This window comes from Loxodonta africana, chromosome 3 (assembly GCF_030014295.1).
Source record: "Loxodonta africana isolate mLoxAfr1 chromosome 3, mLoxAfr1.hap2, whole genome shotgun sequence".
Taxonomy (NCBI): domain Eukaryota; kingdom Metazoa; phylum Chordata; class Mammalia; order Proboscidea; family Elephantidae; genus Loxodonta; species Loxodonta africana.
In genome coordinates this window covers 30,344,595-30,364,192 of record NC_087344.1, presented here as the reverse complement: position 1 = coordinate 30,364,192, position 19,598 = coordinate 30,344,595, and the positions used below count along the sequence as shown (strand labels likewise).

Below are 19,598 nucleotides of genomic sequence, written 5' to 3'. Positions count from 1 at the left end.
CATGCATAGGAGGCAGTTGAAAACACCATGGCTTGAGTCAGGCGCACCATAGTCTTTAAGGTGACATCTTTGCTTTCAACACTTTAAAGAGGTCTTTTGTAGTAGATTTGCCCAATGCAATGCATCTTTTGATTTCTTGACTGCTGCTGCCGTGTGTTGATTGTGGGTGCAAATAAAATGAGATCCTTGACAACTTCGATCTTTTCTCTGTTTATAATGATGTCGCTTATTGGTCCAGTTGTGAGGATTTTTGTTTTCTTTATATCCATCATTAAGTGCTTTGAGTCCTCTTCACTTTCAGCAAGTAAGGTTGTGTCACCTGTATGACACAGGTTGTTAATGAGTCTTCCTCCAATCCTGATGCCCCGTTCTTCTTCATACAGTCCAACTTCTCAGATTATTTGCTTAGCATATAGATTGAATAGGCATGATGAAAGGAACAATGCGGACACAAACCTTTCTTGACTTTAAACGACATGGTATTATAACCCTGTGAGGTAGAAACTGTTATGATGACCAGTTTACATGTTGGAGAAACTGAGTCATGGAGTGTTGCCCAAAGTCTCTCAACTGATAATGGCAGCACCAGAGTTTAAACTCTGACTGCAGCATCCATATTCTTCCACTACTTCTGGGGACAGAGAGAGAAGAAGGAGGGGGCTGGAGAATTAGGCAGGGGCCTCTCATAGCAAGATGAGGCCACCCCAGCACTCAAGGTTTACCTTAGAAAACAAGGGCCATTGAGCCCCAGTCTAGGTTTCACCAGACAGAGATACAATGCTTTTCAGGGACATACCAGGGTTGAGTCAAAAGGTGACTCAGGTCGTGGCCTGGGGAAGGTTGGATCAGGGACCTGCTTAGTGGTCTGTGGTGCTGTCTCAGAGATAGGGGCAAAGGGAGCCCCAGGCTTCTACTGCTAACACAGGGTGGGAACTAAAGGGAATCATCTTTTTTCCCTCTTGTGTTACTCAGAAATGTCCCTGTAGACTGAGTCTAGCACAACTGGACTATGCCCAGCTACCACCTCCAACTGCTCTGACAGGGATCACAATTGAGGGTCCCCACCAGAGCTGGAGAAAAATGTAGAACAATGTTCAAATTCACAAAAGAAGACCAGACTTACTAGTCTGACAGAGACTAGAGAAACCCCCAGAGTATAGCCCCCAGCACCCTTTTAACGCAGTACTGAAGTCACTCCTGAAGCTCATCCTTCAGCCAAAGATTAGACAGGCCCGTAAAACAAACAATAATACACGTAAGTCAACTGTGTATATGAGACTAAATGGGCACACCAGCCCAGGAGCAACTATGAGAAGGCAGGAGGGGACAGGAAAGCAGGACGAATGGAAATGGGGAACCCAAGGTTGAAGAGGGGAGAGTGTTGACATGTCATGGGGTTGACAACCCATGTCGCAAAACAATATGAGTATTAATTGTTTTATGAGAAACTAATTTAGTCTGTAAATATTTATTTGAAGCATAATAAAAAAGAAAAAGAAAGGTTCCTGGGTAGCATAGTTTGTGCTCAACTATTAACCTAAAGGTTGGCAGTTCAAATCCACCCAGTGGCTCCACAGAAGAAAGGCCTTGCAATCTGCTTCTGTAAAGATTACAGCCAAGAAAACCCTATGGATCAGTTCTACTCTGAAACATATGGGGTTGCCATGAGTCAGAATCGACTCAACAGCAATGGGCTTGGGTTTTTTTTGGGTATGGTATAACTTAGGATATAAGTTTGACTATTGGAATCATGGCTTGAGAATTAGAAGTTAGTTTTTCTTTCATGTGGAAATGCAGATATATGGTCCAGGCCTAAGATGGAAGCTCAGCAATCACTAGTGACCTAAACTTCCTCTAACTTATTGCTCTGCCACGTTCAATATGTAGCTTTCATCTTGTGGCCCGATACAGCTGCTCCGGCTCCCATCATCACATCCTACATTCAGCTGTCGGGAAAGAGAATGGGAGAGCATACTCCTTCCCCTTAAGGGATACCAGTATATACCAGTTGCCATTGAGTTGATTCCAACTCATGGTGACCCCATGTGTGTAAGAGTAGAACTGTGCTCCATAGGGTTTTCAATGCTTGACTTTTCGGAAGTAGATCATCAGGCCTTTCTTCCGAGGAGCCTCTGGTCTCCAGCCTCCAGCTGAGCATGTTAACCATTCGCATCAGCCTGGGACTCCTTATACACGATATTGCACATATTACCTCTACTCACATTCTTTTGGCCAAAATATAGCTCTATAGCCATGGATTGTCAGAAGAACGAACAAATCTGTCTTGGAAGAAGTACAGCCAGAATGCTCCTTAGAAGTGGAGGATGGTGAGACTTCGTCTCATGTACTTTGGACATGTTATCTGGAGGGACCAGTTCCTAGAGAAGGACATCATGTTTGGTAAGGTAGAGGGTCAGCCAAAGAGAGGAAGACCCTCAATGAGATGGACTGACACAGTAGCTGAAACAGTGAGCTCAAGTGTAACAACGATTGTGAGGATGGCGCAAGACTGGGCAGTATTTCATTCTGTTGTATGTACATAGGGTTGCTATGAGTCGGAACTGACTCAATGGCACCTAACAAAAGCATAGCCACACCTAAACTCTGGCCTCTCCAAGCCCTCTCTGCCCATCCTCAGCCCAGATCTTCCTCCTCAAGGATCTAATGGTATATTGCTTCCTTCATGTCAAAGCTACAAGCCTCATGGGTCGTTTTCCCAGACCTGTGCTCTAAAGGATGAATGGGTCTGTGAAGGGAACACTAAGCAAGGAGTCAGGGGTTCTGAATTCTAGTCCCAACCTGCTACAAACTCAGTGTGAGACCTCAGTTGAATTGCTTCTCCTTTCTGGGTCTCAGCATCTTCATTTGTAAAATGAGGTGATTGGACCCTTTGGGCTGGTTCCAGGTGTTCTCCTATCTCCTTATAGATTCTGGAAAGTCCCTCACCATCCCTCACAATTCCTAGACAACCACTGTTGCTCAAATCCTTGCCTCTACTCCCCCATGGCCAGTCTGAATTTCAGATCACTCAGCGCTCCATTCTGTCTACCAAAGGCTGCAGCCTCAAGTAAATTTTGGTGGTTGTTACGCTTGAGCTCACTGTTGCAGCTACAGTGTCAGTCCATCTCATTGAGGGTCTTCCTCTCTTTGGTTGACCCTCTACCTTACCAAATTTTGGTGTGACAAAAACTGCAAATTTCTCCTAAGTCCATACTCTACTTAAATGCAGGGTAATAGACTTTTAAGCTGGGTATATGGGTGCCAAGCTAAAGATTACATCTTCCAGGCTCCTTTGCAGCTAGGGGTGACCACATCAACTCCTTCAGTGGGCCTCCCTCCTAGTTTCTGCTGACTGCTGGCAATCCTTGGTGTTCCTTGGCTTCCAGATGGGTCCTCACATGATGTCTGTCTCCCGACCTGTGTGTGTCTCTGTGTCTATTCTGCTCTTTTTGAAATCCTAACCTTTATACCTGTGGATATAATCCTGTTTGGCAATAAGGTTTTCTTTCTTATGTTAATTAGATCACACCCAAGTTGTTTTTATTGTTGTCAGTTACCCTCAAGTCGATTCCAACTTGTGATGACCCTGTGTATTTCAGAGTAGAACAGTGCTCCACAAGGTTTTCAACAACAATGTTCTGTGGTGATCCATGAGATTTTCACTAGCTAACCCAGAACTAAAACCATTCCCGAAGCCAACTCTTCAGACAAAGATTAGACTGGAATATAAAACATAAAATAATACTTGTGAAGAGTGTACTTCTTAGTTCAAGTATATAGACAAGACTAAATGGGCAGCTCTGGTCCAGAGGTGGGATGAGAAGGCAGAAAGGAATAGGAGCTGGTTGAATGGACACAGGAAACCAGGGGTGGAAAGCGGAAGTGTGCTGTCACATTATAGGGATTGCAACTAGGGTCACATAACAACATGTGTTTTTTTAAATTTTTGTATGAGAAATTAACTTGAGCTGAAAACTTTCACCTAAAGCACAATAAATTAAAAAAAAAAAAGATTTTCACTGGCTAATTTTTGGAAGTAGATCACCAGGCCTTTCTCCCTAGTTTGTCTTAGTCTGGAAGATCCTCTGAAACCTGTCCACCATGGGTGACCCTGCTGGTATTTGAAATACCAGTGGCAAAGCTACCAGCATCACAGGAACGTGCAAGCCACCACAGTATCACAAACTGACAGACGGGTGGTGGAACAGAAACTGGGAGATAATAAGTATTGTTTCAACCACTAAGTTTTTGGGTAATATGTTACACAGCAGTGGATAACTAATAAAGGCTTGTATTAGTTTCTTAGGACTTTCATATAAATTACTACAAACTGGGTGGCTTAAAACAGCAGATATTCATTCTTTCACAGTTCTGGAGGCCAGAAGTCCAAAATGAAGGTGTCAGCAAGACTACTCTCTCTGAAGGCTCTAGGGAAGAATATTCCAGTTTCTGGGGGCTCCAGGCATTCCTTGGCTTGTGGCTGCATCCCTGCCATCTCTGCCTCCATCTTTACATGGCCTCCTCCTCTTCTCTCTTTCGTGTGTATCTTATAAGGACACTTTTCATTGAATTTAGAGCCCTCTTTGATAATTCAGGATGATCTCATCTCAAAATTCATCACTTAATTACATCTGCAAAGACCCTTTTTCAAAATAAGGCCACATTCACAGGTTCTCGGGTTAAGACAGGGCCATATTTGGAGAAGGGGGGCACCATTTAACACGTTGTTGCCCTTGCTGTCAGCACCGAGTTGGCCCTGACTCATAATGACCCCATGCACCATGGAACGAAACGCTGCCCCATCCTGCTGCATTCCTGTGATTGGTTGCGGATTGGACTGTTGGGATCCACAGGTTTTCATGGTCTGGTTTTTGGAAGTCAATTGCCAGACCTTTCTTCCTAGTCCGTCTTAGTCTGGAAACTCTGCTGAAACCCGTTCAGCACCACAGCAACATGCAAGCCTCCCCAGACAGATGGGTGGTGGCCGTGCGTGAGGTGGATTGGCTGAGAATCGAGCCTAAGTCTCCCGTATGGAAGGGAGGTGAGAACTCCACTGCCCTCATTTGACCTGCTGCAAGGCCCAATTTCTGTGTGTTGACTTAAAAGAAAACAACATATTGCCGATTTTTTGCAATGCTGACCCTACACATGACCACAGTGAGGAACTACCATTTTTTTCCCATCTTTGAGAATCATAGACAAAATAATGATGACTGCGTGGGGTTTGCTTTTAATATATGTGAAATCTTAGTTCTGAGAGCCAGTGTCCGATGCGAGACTTGCTTGCAAGTAAAAAAAAAAAAAAAAACAAATTTTCTCAGCTCTCAGATTTACTCCTGAGTATTTCTTTGACAAAAAGAGCTTACTCCACCATCAGAGAAGGAAGGAAGGAAGGATTTTCCATCTGGTAACTCGCACTGGGACTGGGGTTTTAAGGACTACAGAGCTGCTAAGTTTCCTCTTCTCTCTGCTTTCTAGTGGGGGGTTATAATCGTAGGTGCCCTGTGTGTATTCCAACACTCTTTATTTGATGTGTCTACAGGGTCCTTGTGAGTCGGAATTGACTTGATGGCAATGGGTTTAAGCAGGTGAGGAGTCCCTGGTGGTGCAAATGGTTAAGTGCTCAACTACTAGCCAAAAGGTTGGTGATTGGAAACCACCCAGTGGTACTATGGAAGACAATGCCTTGTGATCTGCTTCCCAGGCAGCCCTCCAACAATGCCTGACTAGAGTTAACAGGAAAACACCCCAGCTCCCTGGCCCCCTGGTTGAACTCTGAGGTGTGCTCTGCACTATCTCTGCACTATCTCTGCGAGGTCCCCAGGAGGACTGAGCCTCAGTTGCCCATGGTGGTAACTTGCTTAACTCTTGTCACTGGCTGCCTTCTCTTCCCTGCATCACTGCCCTGCTTCTGTATTGGGGCTTCCTGGGATTGCCTCCCAGCTGAACTTCTTACACTTGAATCCTTATTTTAGGGTTTGCTTCTGGGGCATCCCAAACCAAGACACGTATCCCCATGGACTTACAGTCACTAGACTGTCACCCACAAATGGGGCAAGAAGATGAAGGAAAAGTGCAGGATGCTATGGAAATGTGTAACTGGGGGATTTGACCTTAGCTATGGGGTTAGGAGAGCTGAAACCCCAGAGATGGTGCTAGACAGACAAAGGAGGTGAGAGAGGGAGCAGGGTGTGAGGGCTCTGAAATGAAAGGAAGTGTCAAGTGTAGAACAAGCTGAGGAAGGCTGAATATTGGCCCTCAATGATGGTGTCTTAGTCTCCTACTGCTGCTGTAACACAAATACTACAAGGAGCTGCCTTATGGAACAGAAATATATTTTCTTACAGTTCTGAAAGCTAGAAGGCCAAATCAGGGTGTTGGCCATGTTAATTCCTTCCTTGTTGGTAGTCCTGGGCATTCCTTGTTTGCTTAGTTGGTAGATGATCCTCACATGGCATCTGTCTTCCCCGTTTGTGTATCTCTGTCCATTCTGCTTTTTTTTTGTAGTGAAGCTATACACAACTAAACATAACCAGTTCAATAATTTCTACACATATAATCAGGTGACATTCAAGTTGTGCAACCATTCTCACTATCCTTTTTCGAATTAGTTCACCAAGACTAACATAAACTCATTGCCCCTTAAGCAAAAACTCCCCCTCTCCCTGTCTGTCCCACCCCTGGTAATCACTAATAATTTTTGGTGAGCCCTGGTGGTGCAGTAGTTAAAGCTCTCAGGGGCTAACCAAAAGGTTGGCAGTTTTAACTCATCAGCTGCTCTGTGGGAGAAAGATGTGGCAGTCTGCTTCCATAAAGATTCACAGCCTTGGAAATCCTATGGAATAGTTCTACCCTGCCCTGTAGGGTCACTATGACTCAGAATCCACTTGACAGCAGTGAGTTTAGTTTATTTTGGTTTTTTATATTTGCTTATTTCATATAACTGAACTCATACAGTATTTGTCCTTTTGTGACTAACTTATTTTGATCAGCATGATTATTTTTAAGGTCATTCTGCTATTTTTTTAAAAATAATTTTTATTGTGCTTTAAGTGAAAGTTTACAAATCAAGTCAGTCTCTCACACAAAAACCCACATACACCTTGCTACACACTCCCAATTACTCTCCCGCTAATAAGACAGCCTGCTCTCTCCCTCCACTCTCTCTTTTTGTGTCCATTTCACCAGTTTCTAAACCCCTCCACCCTCTCATCTCCTCTCCAGTCAGGAGATGCCAACATAGTCTCAAGTGTCCAGCTGATCCAAGAAGCTCACTCCTCACCAGCATCCCTCTCCAACCCATTGTCCAGTCCAATCCATGTCTGAAGAGTTGGCTTCGGGAATGGTTCCTGTCCTGGGACAACAGAAGGTGTGGGGGCCATGGCCACCGGGGTCCTTCCAGTCTCAGTCAGACCATTAAGTCTGGTCTTATGAGAATTTGGGGTCTGTATCCCACTGCTCTCCTGCTCCCTCAGGGGTTCTCTGTTGTGTTCCCTGTCAGGGCAGTCATCAGTTGTAGCTGGGCACCATCTAGTTCTTTTGGTCTCAGGATGATGTAGTCCCTGGTTCATGCGGCCTTTTCTGTCTCTTGGGCTCGTAATCACCTTGTGTTCTTGGTGTTCTTCATTCTCCTTTGATCCAGGTGGGTTGAGACCAATTGATGCATCTTAGATGGTTGCTTGCTAGCATTTAAGACCCCAGATGCCACTCTTCAAAGTGGGATGCAGAATGTTTTGTTTATAGATTTTGTTATGCCAATTGACTTAGATGTTCCCTGAAACCATGGTCCCCAGACCCCTGCCCCTGCTACACTGGCCTTCGAAGCATTCAGTTTATTCAGGAAACTTCTTTGCTTTTGGTTTAGTCCAATTGTGCTGACCTCCTCTGTACTGTGTGCTGTCTTTCCCTTCACCTAAAGTAGTTCTTACCTGCTATCTAATTAGTGAATACCCCTCTCCCTCCCCCCTCTCCTAACCACAAAAGAATGTTTTCTTCTCAGTTTAAACTATTTCTCAAGTTCTTATAATAGTGGTCTTATACAATATGTGTCCTTTTGCAGCTGACTAATTTCACTCAGCATAATGCCTTCCAGGTTCCTCCATGTTATGAAATGTTTCACAGATTCCTCACTGTTCTTTATCGATGTGTAGTATTCCATTGTATGAATATGCCATAATTTATCCATTCATCCGTTGATGGGTACCTTGGTTGCTTCCATGTTTTTGCTATTGTAAACAGTGCTGCAATAAATATGGGTGTGCATATATCTCTTCGTGTAAAGGCTCTTATTTCTCTAGGATATATTCCAAGGAGTGGGATTGCTGGATCGTATGGTAGTTCTATTTCTAGCTTTTTAAGGAAGCGCCAATCGATTTCCAAAGTGGTTGTACCATTTGACATTCCCACCAGCTGTGTAGAAGTGTTCCAATCTCTCCACAGCCTCTTCAACATTTATTATTTTGTGTTTTTTGGATTAATGCCAGCCTTGTTGGAGTGAGATGAAATCTCATTGTAGTTTTGATCTGCATTTCTCTTATGGCTAATGATCGTGAACATTTCCTCATATATCTGTTTCATTCTGCTATTTTTATAACTCAGAAGTGATTATTTTTATTACCCGCCCTGCTCTGGTATGACCTAATTAACATAAGGAAGAGAACCCTATTTCCAAACAGGAACATATTTACAGGTATAGCGGCCAGGATTTCAATAGACATTTTAGGGGAAACATAATTCAATCCATAAGAGATATCCATGTCCTAGTCCATAGAACCTGTGAATATGTCCCGTTACATGGCAAAAAAGACTTTGCACGTGTGATTAAGTTAAAGATCTTGAGATGGGGCGATTATCCCAGATTACCTGGATGGACCCAATGTAATCACAAGGGTCCTTATATGAGGGAGGCAGGAGGGTCAGAGTCAGAGAGAAATCTAAAGGTGCTAAGATGCTGGCTTTGAAGATGGAAGATGAGGTCACAAGCCAAGGAACGCAGATGGCTTCTGCTCTTGCTATTAGTTGCTGTCGAGTAATCCCGATTCACCATGACCCCATGTGTGCAGAGAGAACTCTTCTACGGGGCTGTCACAGCTGTGATTTGGAAGCAGGTTACCAAGCCTTTCTCCTGAGGGTGAGCTGAGGTGACACAGCACCACGGCTGTGTCAGCAAAGGTGAAGGAGACAGAGAGGCCACGGCAGTGGTTGCAGGGTGGCTGGCATGCTCCAGCCCAGAGGGTAAGGATTGCATGCGAAGGGGGCATGTGTTTTCCTGCAAGGTTTCTGGACATTAAAAAACCAAACCAGTGACTGTTGAGTTGGTTCCAACTCATGGTGACTCCACGTGTGTCAGAGTAGAGCTGCACTTCATAGGATTTTCAGTGACTGATGTTTCTGAAGTAGATTGCCAAGTCTTTCTTCCAAGCGGGTGGACTCAAACTTCCAACTTTTGAAGCGCATTGACTGCACCACCTAGGGACTCCTTCCAGGCATTACAAAAAAACCAAACCCACTGCTGTGGAGTCAATTCTGACTCATAGAGCGACCCTATAGGACAGAGTAGAACTGCCCCATAGAGTTTCCAAGGAGCACCTAGCAGATTTGAACTGCTGACCTTTTGGTTAGCAGCCGTAGCACTTAACCACTACACCACTAGGGTTTCCAGGCACTAGGATGTTCAAAGATTCAGGCAAAGGGAAAACCCCGGCCACTGGAGGAGACTGCAAGAGGTTCAGAAGTTCACAGGGTCAGGAGGTGTATGAATCGCATCAACAGAATCCTTTCCTCTCTGGTCTTGACCACCAGGGAACACTGGCCAATAGAGAGGAGAGGGAGTAGGGGCATCTATCCCCCCAGCGTCTGCATTGCAGCATTGCCAGGGCTGGCTGCCTCTCTCCCCAGGTTCCAGTAACAGCTCCATCCCCTTGTCCCTTCCAGCCTAGGGCTGGTAACCAAACCAGTTGCCCTTGAGTCATGTGTGTCAGAGTAGAACTGTGCTCCATGGGATTTTCAATGGCTGGTTTTTCAGAAGTAGATCACCAGACCTTTCTTTTGGTGCACTTCTGAGTGGACTCAAATCGCCAGCCTCTTGGTTAGTGGCCAAGCACATCAACCATTTGTATCACCCAGGGACTGAAGGCACAATTACTAGCCTTCTTGGCCCTCCCCTGTCCCTTGGGTTTTCCTTCCACCCTGTCTGCACCTTTGCAAATAGTCTCTTTATTAAAATTCCTGCAAATCAACCACTTTGAGTGGGTCATCTCCTTCCTGTGGGTGTCTCAACTGGGACAGGGAGGAAGTGCCTGAAGGGGACCTGAGCGTGGAAGTCTCAGTCCCAGGGGCCCCGCAGTACCCCTCTACCAACTGTAGGGTCCCTCTTGAGACAAGCAAGCTGGCCGTAATGCCCAATGCTTCCAAATCGAATACAGCTGGGTTGCATCCCAGCTCTACTCCTTCACAGTTCTGTGGTCCTGGCAGGTGGGTCTTCTCCTCCGTATATTTGCCTGTCTGTCAAATGGGCATAATGTCCCCCTCCCCCATGGTTTGTCTGAGTCTCCTTGGGCTGCTATAACACAAATACCACATGTGGGTGGCTTTAAAGAACATACATTTATTTTCTTACAATTCTGGAAGCTAAAAGTCCCAATCATGGTCTCAGCTGTGTCCATTCCTTCCTTGTTGGTGGTCCCTGGCATTCCTGGGTTCCTTGGCTTATTGAAATCCTCACGTGGCATCTTTCTGCCTCTCCCGCCACGTCTCTCTGTGTCTGTTTATAACTTAGAGGTGATTAGATTTATAACCCACCCTACTTGGGTGGCTGGGTGGCACAAATGGTTAAGCGTTTGGCTGCTAGCTGGAAGATTGTTGGTTCGAGTCCACCCAGAGGTGCCTCGGAAGACAGGCCTGGTGATCTGTTTCCAAAAACCCTATGGAGAAGTTTTACTCTGCACACATGGGTACAACTAACAACAACAACTTGAGTATGATCTAACATACATAACCAAGAAACCCCTATTTTCAAATAGAATCGAATCCACAGGTATAGGAGTTAGGGTTCCAACTTATTTTGGGGGGACACAATTCAAATCATAACATGGTTGTTGTGGGAGGAACCAGTGAAGATAATGATGAGCACATGGTGCTTGCAGGGGGGAGCAAGAGACAGAGCTCGGATTCAAACCCAGGTTTAAATCCTGCTTTGCCCCTTGCTGGCTGTGTGACCCTGGGTGAATGAATTGACCTCTCTGAGCCTCCTTTCATTCTCTGTAAAATGTTAGCCAGATTACATTACATCCATGTGACTGCCTGGCTTTGCCAAACAGATGACAACACTCCTGAGGGCCTGTCTGGGCATATGCACTGCCACCTCTGTAAGGGAGGGACCATGTCTGTTTTGATCTGTGTGGTAACTGTAGCACCTAACACAGCCTCTGGCCTAGAGCCATTGCCCAGGAAATATTCATGGCTCAAATGAGCACCCCCTACTTTATGCCCTGCTCTGGGATCTTCTTGGGGAGAGCAGATAACAATCACAAGGTGGTGTGAACAGCTCTGGGCCTGGACGGCATCCAAGAGGCTACAAGAACATCAAGGAGGAACCGAACTATACCTGGATGGGTGGGTGCAGTCAGGGTGGGCTTCTTGTAAGAGGCCAACCCAGCACTGCCTACAGGATGATGTCAGCTGCACTTAACTCTTGTGTGCACACTCGGAGGCCATGGACCTCGGCAGTCCTGCCCGCTACTGCCATCTGCTGGCACAGAACCTGGCACTCCGTAGGGATTCAATAAACGATGATCTAGAATATCTGGCATTTTGTTTGAAAGAACAGTTTTTTCCACTCCACAAGAGGCACATGTAGAAGAGGGCAATGGGCAGTGGAGAGGATTCCCTGTCACCTCCCTGAGCGAGCTACTTGGGGTTGGGGAGAGTAAACAGACTCCATGGAGAGAGCCCCAGGGGAAGCTGCGTCCTAATGGGGTGGGGGTGGGTGGCGAGTGTCATTAAAGGCTGGAAGTAGAGCGAACCAATGTTTATCTAAGAGACTGAGGACAGAGGGGAGCTCTGAGAAGTCCTGTTGAAAGTGCAGGCTCTAGCGTCAGGCATTAAAATCCCAGCTCTGCTGCCTACTAGCTGTGCGACCTTGGGCAAGCCACTTAACCTCTCTGTGCCTCGGTTTTCTCAGACATACACGTGGTGGCTGCACAGGAGGTGCATTGGCCTGGAACTGAACCCAGGTCTTTCACACGGAAGATGAGAATTCTGCTACTGAACCACCAAAACCAAGTTACAAGCCCATTGCTGTCGAGTGGATTCTGGCTCATGGCAACCCCATATGTTACAGAGGAGAACTGCTCCATAGCGTTTTCTTGGCTGAAATCTTTACGGAAGCAGATCACCAGGCCTTTCTTCCATGGCGCTGCTGGGTGGGTTTGAACTGCGAACCTTTAGGTTAGTAGTCAAGAGCAGTCCGTTTGAGCAACTCAGGAACTTCTGAACCACCACTGTCCTCACACATTGACATACAGTAAGTGCTTAATAAACAGTAATTATTGTTATTTTAAATTATAATTCTACCAGGGAGCGCTCCGAGGCGGGGTGGGTCGGGGACAGGGAGGGCAATGCCGGTGCCCGACCGGCCGGGTGGGGCTGGGGAGGGCGCGCGGGTCACTGGGGGGCGGTGCCAGACTCGCGGCGCGGTGGCGTGCGCGGATCCCAGTCGTTGACCAGGCGCTGCGCCTCCTCGTAGCACACGTGCGGGTGCCGCTGGCGCAGGCGCAGGCGCACCACGTTGTAGTCCACGTCGTGCCCAATCTTCTTGCAGTTGAGGCTCCTGGTAAGGCGCTGGCGCGCTGCCAGCAGCTCGTTCAGGTTCTTCTCCATGTTCTCGATGTGGCGCTGCAGCTTGTCTGTGCCCTGCAGAGGGGCGGAGCCGTGCTGGGGGCCTGGCAGGCCAGGGCAGAGGACCGAGCCCCGTCTGGGGTGGGCGGCCACACCTGAGCCTGGTGTGCGGAGTGGAAGAGCCCCGCCACAGAAGGCGCATAGCTGAAGAGGGGCGGGGAGACACCTCCGGGCCAGATGTGCTTGAAAAAGAACCCGCGTAAGGGCGGGGCTGAGAGAGGGGCTACACCTGGAGAGTGAGGAGCGGGGAAGACTTGGGATGGGGAAGATGTGAAAGCAGAAGGTACTCCCTCAGGTCCAGGCTGAGGGTGGGGCTGTACCTTGAGGGAGCAGGGAGGGTTGGAGAGGGGTTGAGGGGACTTACTTGAGCCAGAGGTCTGGGTGATGAAGAGCCCCGCCTGCGCAGGGGTTGATAAAGAGGGTACTTGGATAGGAAGTCTTACCTGGGCCAGGTGTGCCTGAGGAAGGTGCCTTGCCAAGGAGGGGCTGTACCAGGAGAAGGCGGGGAGGAGAGTACCTGGGCGAGGCGCATGGCCTCGGGGAGCTGGGTGCCCACGTGTCTCTGGTACACGCGAACCAGGGGTCTGTCCAGCTTCTCTCGAGTCTCCAGGTGATTTTTCGACAGGGGACCCTGGTGGAGGGTGGTGTGCGGAGCAGTGAGGGAGGCCCACCTGCCCGGGCACGCCCACACCACCGCGTGTAGACCCATCCCCTCCAAGCACACCTTGATGAGGCCACGGCTGATGTACATTTCTTGGTTAAATTTTGTGCACCGGTTGATAGTGCCTCTCATTAGTCCCAGTGTCATGTTCATTCTTTCCTGGGGACACAGGGAGGCGATCACGCTGGTTCCCCGGCCCCCTTCCCTCCCTCCCTCCCATCTCCAAGCAGCCCCAGCAGTGGCCACCTTCAGCTCCGTGGTCTCACGCATCTTCTGCACCAGCGTGGCGCACACACGGTCACTGATCAGCAGCTGTTCCTCCCGGACGTGCGCCTCGTTCTTTGCCATGTCCACCAAAGTGTCCTTGGACTCCATCAGCAGCCGCTTGGCCTCATAAAGCGCCCCTGCGCACTCTGGGGTAGGGCGGGCGCGAGTGGTGGGCCAAGTCTGCCATCCCCGGGCCCTGGCTTTGTGCGCCCCCCTCTCTAGTCTCAGGTGGTGGTAGGCCCAGGACTGGGAGAAAGAAAGTCCAGAGGCGGGGCGTTAATGGGGAGAGCCTCTTAGGTGGGTTTCCCTAGAAGCAGAGAGGGAGATTCTGGTTTAAGCCAGAGATGGAGTGAGGGCTCTTCAGTGTGAGAAGCAGGACTGCACAGGGGGACGAGCTAGGCAAGAAGGGGGATTGGGCTGTGGACTAGCTTTCTGCTCTCCCACTTGGTTGAGTGCAAGGGGCAGCTGTGGATGGGGGAGGGATGCACCAATGACCAAGAGGCTTCTTGGAGAGGGGGGATACCTGGAGTATAAGTGCCCACTGGGTCTGGAGGCGGCGTTTTCTGGCCCTGAGTGCGAGCGCTGGGGACCCAGGAGAGGTCCACCCACGAGTGGCGGCCGGCCTGCTCCAGAACCTTATCCAGTGGTTGGTTCATTAAGTCCACAGCTTGGAGCCGCTCCTTAAAGCAGTAGACAAGACTGTCTCTGCAGGAGGCCAGGGCCTGGAGGTGGGGAAGGAGAGGGAGTCAGGGGAGAAAGCAGAGCTGGGAGGTGGAGAAGTGGCTGGAAGTGCTTTTTCGGCTGGGGACTTGAGGCTTGGCAAAGTGTTTCTGCCTCCAATCTGACCCTCTCTCTCCAGTTGTTGCTGCAGCTGGAAAGGAATGAGAATTCTACCACTGAGCCACCAATGCCTCACCCATCTCCATCAGTGCTCTGGTGAAGAAACCCTTGTTGGAAGAGCGAAGGGCACAGTAAGAGACTATCTCTGGCTGGAGAGGAGAAAGGTGGAACACATCTTAGGATATAAAGAACCAGACTCAAGACGAAAAAAACAAACCATCCAGTCAATTCCAACTCCTGGTGACCCTAAGTGTTAGGGTAGAACTGCCCCATAGGGTTTTCTTGGCTGAAATTTTTATAGAAACAGACCATTAGGTTTCTTCTGCAGAACTGCTGGGTGGGTTTGAACCTCCAACCTTTCAGTTAGTAGTCAAGTGCAAACCATTTGCACTACCCAGGAACTTTAGACTTGAAACATCCGAGCTGAAACCTTGTCTGCACCACTGACTAGTTTCGTGCCTTGGGTGAAGCCATTTCTCTCTGAGCCTCTCATGGAGCTCTGGTGGTGCAGAGATTAAGAGCTTGGCTGTTAACCAAAAGGTCTGCCGTTCGAACCTACCAGCCGCTCTTTGGAAACCCTTGAAATTGACTCAACGGCAATGGGATTGGTTTTGGTTAAAGGGGGGCATGCAGCCCTGGCGGTGCAGTGGTTAAGAGCTCAGCTGCTAACCAAAAAGTCAGCAGTTTGAATCTCCCAGCCGCTCCTTGGAAACCCCATGGGGAGTTCTACTCTGTCCTATAAAGTCGTTATGAGTCGGAGTCTACTCGATGGGCTATGGGTTTTCTTTTCTTTTTTTGGAAGGAGGTGATCCTAGTTTCTATTTCATAGGAGTGACTGAAGGAGTTAACTCAATGACTGCTCAGGGCTTGGCACAGCTGGGTGTCCATTGTTAGTGTAAGAGTCAACTCCACCTCATAGAGCCTTAATTTTTCCATTTCACGAAGTGCAAATATGGTGTCAGTTCAGTGGCGGTCCCTGGGTTAAGCCCTTGACTACTAGCCAAAAAGCTGGCAGTTCAAACCCACTCAGAGGATCCTTGGAAGAAAAGCCTGGAGATGTGCTTCTGAGAGGTCACAGCCTTGAAAACCCTATAGAGCACAGTTCTACTCTGCACACATGTGGTTGCCATGAGTTGGAGCTGACTCAATGGCAACTAAGAACAACAGCAACAATGTGAGTGGGTTGAGGGATTTGCTGTCGTTACAGTACCCAAGGCCACAGTGCTTTGCCCATCAGGCAGCTGGGGTTGCCCCCTCCAGCCCCTCTAACTTGGTCTCAGGTGGCCCCAACCTTAAGCAGTGTCTCTGATTTTTCCATATCTGTCTCCATCTTCCTCTTCATGGCCTTCAGCTCCTCTTCCTCCCACGTCAGCATGCTGTCAGCCTTGTCAGGGACCTAGGACAATGAGGAGAATCTCTCTGACCTTCAGGAGAGGGCAAGAGGAAGATTTCTCTCTCCAGGGTAGGGGGCTTGCCATCCTCATGAACTCTAGTTTTGGAGTGTTAAATTTGTCCTGTGTCCTCCAGACTTGCTGGAGTTCAAAAGGCCTGAAAGATTCTATCCTTCCCTCATTTGAATCCCTGGGTGGTGCAAAAGGCTAAGCGCTCAAGTACAGCAAAACCTGTGAAAGCCTTGTGTTTCTGGGTCTTGAAAGTTTTCTGCGTTTGACAGGGTGTAGTCTTACCACTTTTCTATTGCCCTCTATTAGTGGCAGATATATCAGTTTTCTTTCTCTGACAGGTTTCCACCTTACACAGGCTCCGGCTTTCACAGGTTTTACTGTACTAGCCAAAAGCTTGTTCAAAGCCACCCAGAGGTGCCTCAGAAGACAGGCCTGGCAATCTGCTTCTGAAATGTCACAGCCTTGAAAACCCTATGGAGCAGTTTTACTCTGTACACATGGCATCTCCATGAGTAGGAATCCACTCAACAGCAGCAAACACTAACAACATTTGACTTCACTGGTATACACAAACATTTTTTCTCTTGTGCACACATTTTGACCAGCCTATTCGCTTAGACGTTGTCATGGATCGAATTGCGTTCCCCAAAAATATGTGTCAACTTAGCTAGGCTATGATTCCCAGTATTGTGTGAATGTCTACCATTTTGTCATCTGGTGTGATTTTCCTATGTGTTGTAAATCCTACCTCTATGAAGTAATGGTGTAGTGGTTAAGTGGTTAAGTGCTACAGCTGCTAACCAAAAGGTCAGCAATTCAAACCCACCAGGCACTCCTTGGAAACTCTATGGGGCAGTTCTACTCTGTCCTGTAGGGTCACTATGAGTGGGAATTGACTCGATGGCAATGGGTTTGGGTTTTTTGGTTTTATGAAGTTAATGAGGCAGGACTCAATTTACAAGATTAGGTTGTGTCTTAAGTCAATCTCTTTTGAGATATAAAAGAGAGAAGCGAGCAGAGAAACATGGGGACATCATACCACCAAGAAAGCAGTGCCAGGAGCAGGGCGTGTCTTTTGGACCCAGGATCCTCGCACTGAGAGGCTCCTAGACTAGGGGAAGACTGATGACAAGGACCTTCCTCCAGAGCCAGCAGAGAGAGAGAGAGAGCTTTCCCCTAGAGCCGGCACCCTGAATTTGGACTTCTAGCCTACTAGACTCTGAGAGAATAAACTTCTGTTTGTTAAAGCCATCCACTTGTGGTATTTCTGTTATAGCAGCACTAGATAACTAAGGTAGACATCAAACAGACCCTTTTGACTAGATAAGACATGCTTTGTACAACCTGCTGTCTGAGTGAAATATATATAAAAATGCTCTATTTGTCTTTCTCTGTGTCACTTTATTTATTTTTTAAATCCCAGCTTGCTTTTGTTCAGGGGAGCACTTCCTAGTTTTGCTGGGACTATGCTGCCAATTACTGAATCCTTTCAAAACCAAATAAACTCGTTAATTTTTGCTTTGTCAGGGTTTTTTGTTTTAGCAGGAGCATGGAGTTGGGAGCACTCTCACTCTTTGGGGGTCTCATTATCTGAGAAGAATTTATCTTTCCCGGGGACTCTCACTTGGGGGAGGTTTTATCCTCTGGAGAGTAGAGCTAGCGGCTTCTTTTCCAGGTAGAAGCCCAGTGGACTGGAATAGCGGTGACTCAACTTGGGGGAGGGTTGTTTTCACTCCCTGGGGCTTGGGGATGGGGGATCCTTTCCTCCAAGATGGTCTTATTGCCTCTCCCTGTTTGAAGTGGAAGGGATCTCTTCATAGGGGTGGGAGTTGCCTTTATAGGTTCCTCGATCTGGAACTGGGGGCTGGTAGTAGGTGTCTCCCTAGGGAGGCAGGAAGGTTCTTACCTTTTAGGGTAGAAGTTGGGGGTTTCTCTTTAGGGGGCTCAGGTTAGGGGTCTCACATTCCCTCCCTGGCTAGGACTTAACTCCCAGGTATGCAGGCTGAGAGTCAGGGGTCCCACTCTGTAGGCAGCACCTCTTCCTTTCTCCTCAGATGAGGCCTGGGGGCAGGGGTGGGATTTTTTTCACATGTTGGGGAGAGTTTCACCTGGATTGGGACCCGATGGCTCTCCTCAGCTGGCGATCAGGCATGTGTTTTCGCTGGGATTGGGGCGTTTAAGGTCTCAAGCCTATGGGAGGGCCTCACCACCTGGGCCTGGGGGGCTGGGTGGGAGCTTTTATCCTCCTGGCTGGAGGCTGCAGATTTTACACTTTTGGAAGAATTTAATCTAGTCTGACTCAGGGATTCTACCTTCTCTGACTGGTGATTGGAGTGTTTCCCCCTCAGGGGCTGATAGCTGAGGATCACACCCCCTTTGGGGAGTCTTACCCTGGGGGTCTGGGGGCTGAGGCACTTCATCTTGGGGTGTCCTAATCTTGCTCTCACTCACTTTGGTTGAGGTTTGGGGAATGTTCACTCTCGGGGGAGAGCTTTTCTTCCCAGGCTCAGCACTGGGAGCAGAGGCTGGGGTGGGGGTGGGGGGGTCCCACCTTCTCGGACTTGGGCCGGTAGCGGCGCAGCTTGGTGCTCTGCTGGTTAATGAGCAGGCTCTTGCGCACCTCGCTGAGCCTGTGGTCGGTGGCCTCGCGCTGGCGCAGAAGCTGCCGGAGCTGTCCATTGATCTGGTGCTGCGCGCGGCCCAAGCGCGCGGCAGTGAGGCGCGCTCCACGCGCGTGCGCGTGCACCACCTCAGCGGTCTGCAGGGCGCGCGCGTCGCGGTGCAAGGGCAGCGGCAGGCGGGTGTGCCACGCGGGTGGCTTCATTTTGCCTTTCCACAGAGTGACGCCCTCCCCAGGCGGCGGCTGCTCCACTGTGCCGCCGCCCTTGACCATCTCCACGCGAAACCGCCACGGCTGGATGTAGGCGGCGCGGCGGAGGTGGCGCGCCACGTGCGGATCCCGCACGCTGTTCTTGGGCTGCCACATGGCCACCGCCTCCTGGCCGCAGCGGTCGGTCACCTGGTGCGCCTTCTGCGTGATGGTCCGGGCCGCCTCGCGCCATGCTGAAGCCCCCACGCGCGTGTCCTGGCTGCGCTCAGCCGGGGGAACCAACACCGGCATGGTGACTACCTGGCGCCCCGGCCAGGCCCTAGACCCTCAGGCGGCGGGGCAACAACCCCCAACCGCACAGAACTCCTTCCTCGCTCTGCAGAGTGAGTGAAACTGAGCCCATCACCATGGTGACAGGGCCAACAACGCAGACCAGGTGGGGGGAGGTTGCGGCGTTCCAGATGTGGGGGAAGGGAGAGGCGTTGGATGAAATTTTCGCTTTGGAGCCTGGGAGATGTGCCTTGGAGTTCTGGCACTTTGAGGAAGCCGACCTCATCTGTATCCTTCTCCCTGTTGTTTCGTACCCTCCAGCCACTTTGGTCTTTTTCCTGTTCTTAGGAGCCCTGAGCTCTTTCCCACTCAAGGTTTTTGGCTTGCTGTTCCCTCTGGGCAGAATACTCCTTTCCATATTCTTCCCACG

The 19,598-nt window shown here is 49.0% G+C and overlaps 1 protein-coding gene across 1 annotated transcript; it reads right to left on the bottom strand.

Moving 5' to 3' along the window:
- Window positions 1-12,663: 12,663 nt before the first annotated feature.
- TEKTL1 (tektin like 1) lies at window positions 12,664-19,189 on the bottom strand. The gene is made up of 7 exons (XM_003413302.2): window positions 18,620-19,189; window positions 15,957-16,061; window positions 14,349-14,547; window positions 13,805-13,971; window positions 13,622-13,717; window positions 13,415-13,528; window positions 12,664-12,912 (listed from the first exon to the last, which is right to left on the bottom strand). Exons 1-7 carry the CDS (start codon window positions 19,187-19,189, stop codon window positions 12,664-12,666), a joined length of 1,500 nt encoding a protein of 499 aa, XP_003413350.2.
- Between the last annotated feature and the right edge of the window lie 409 nt (window positions 19,190-19,598).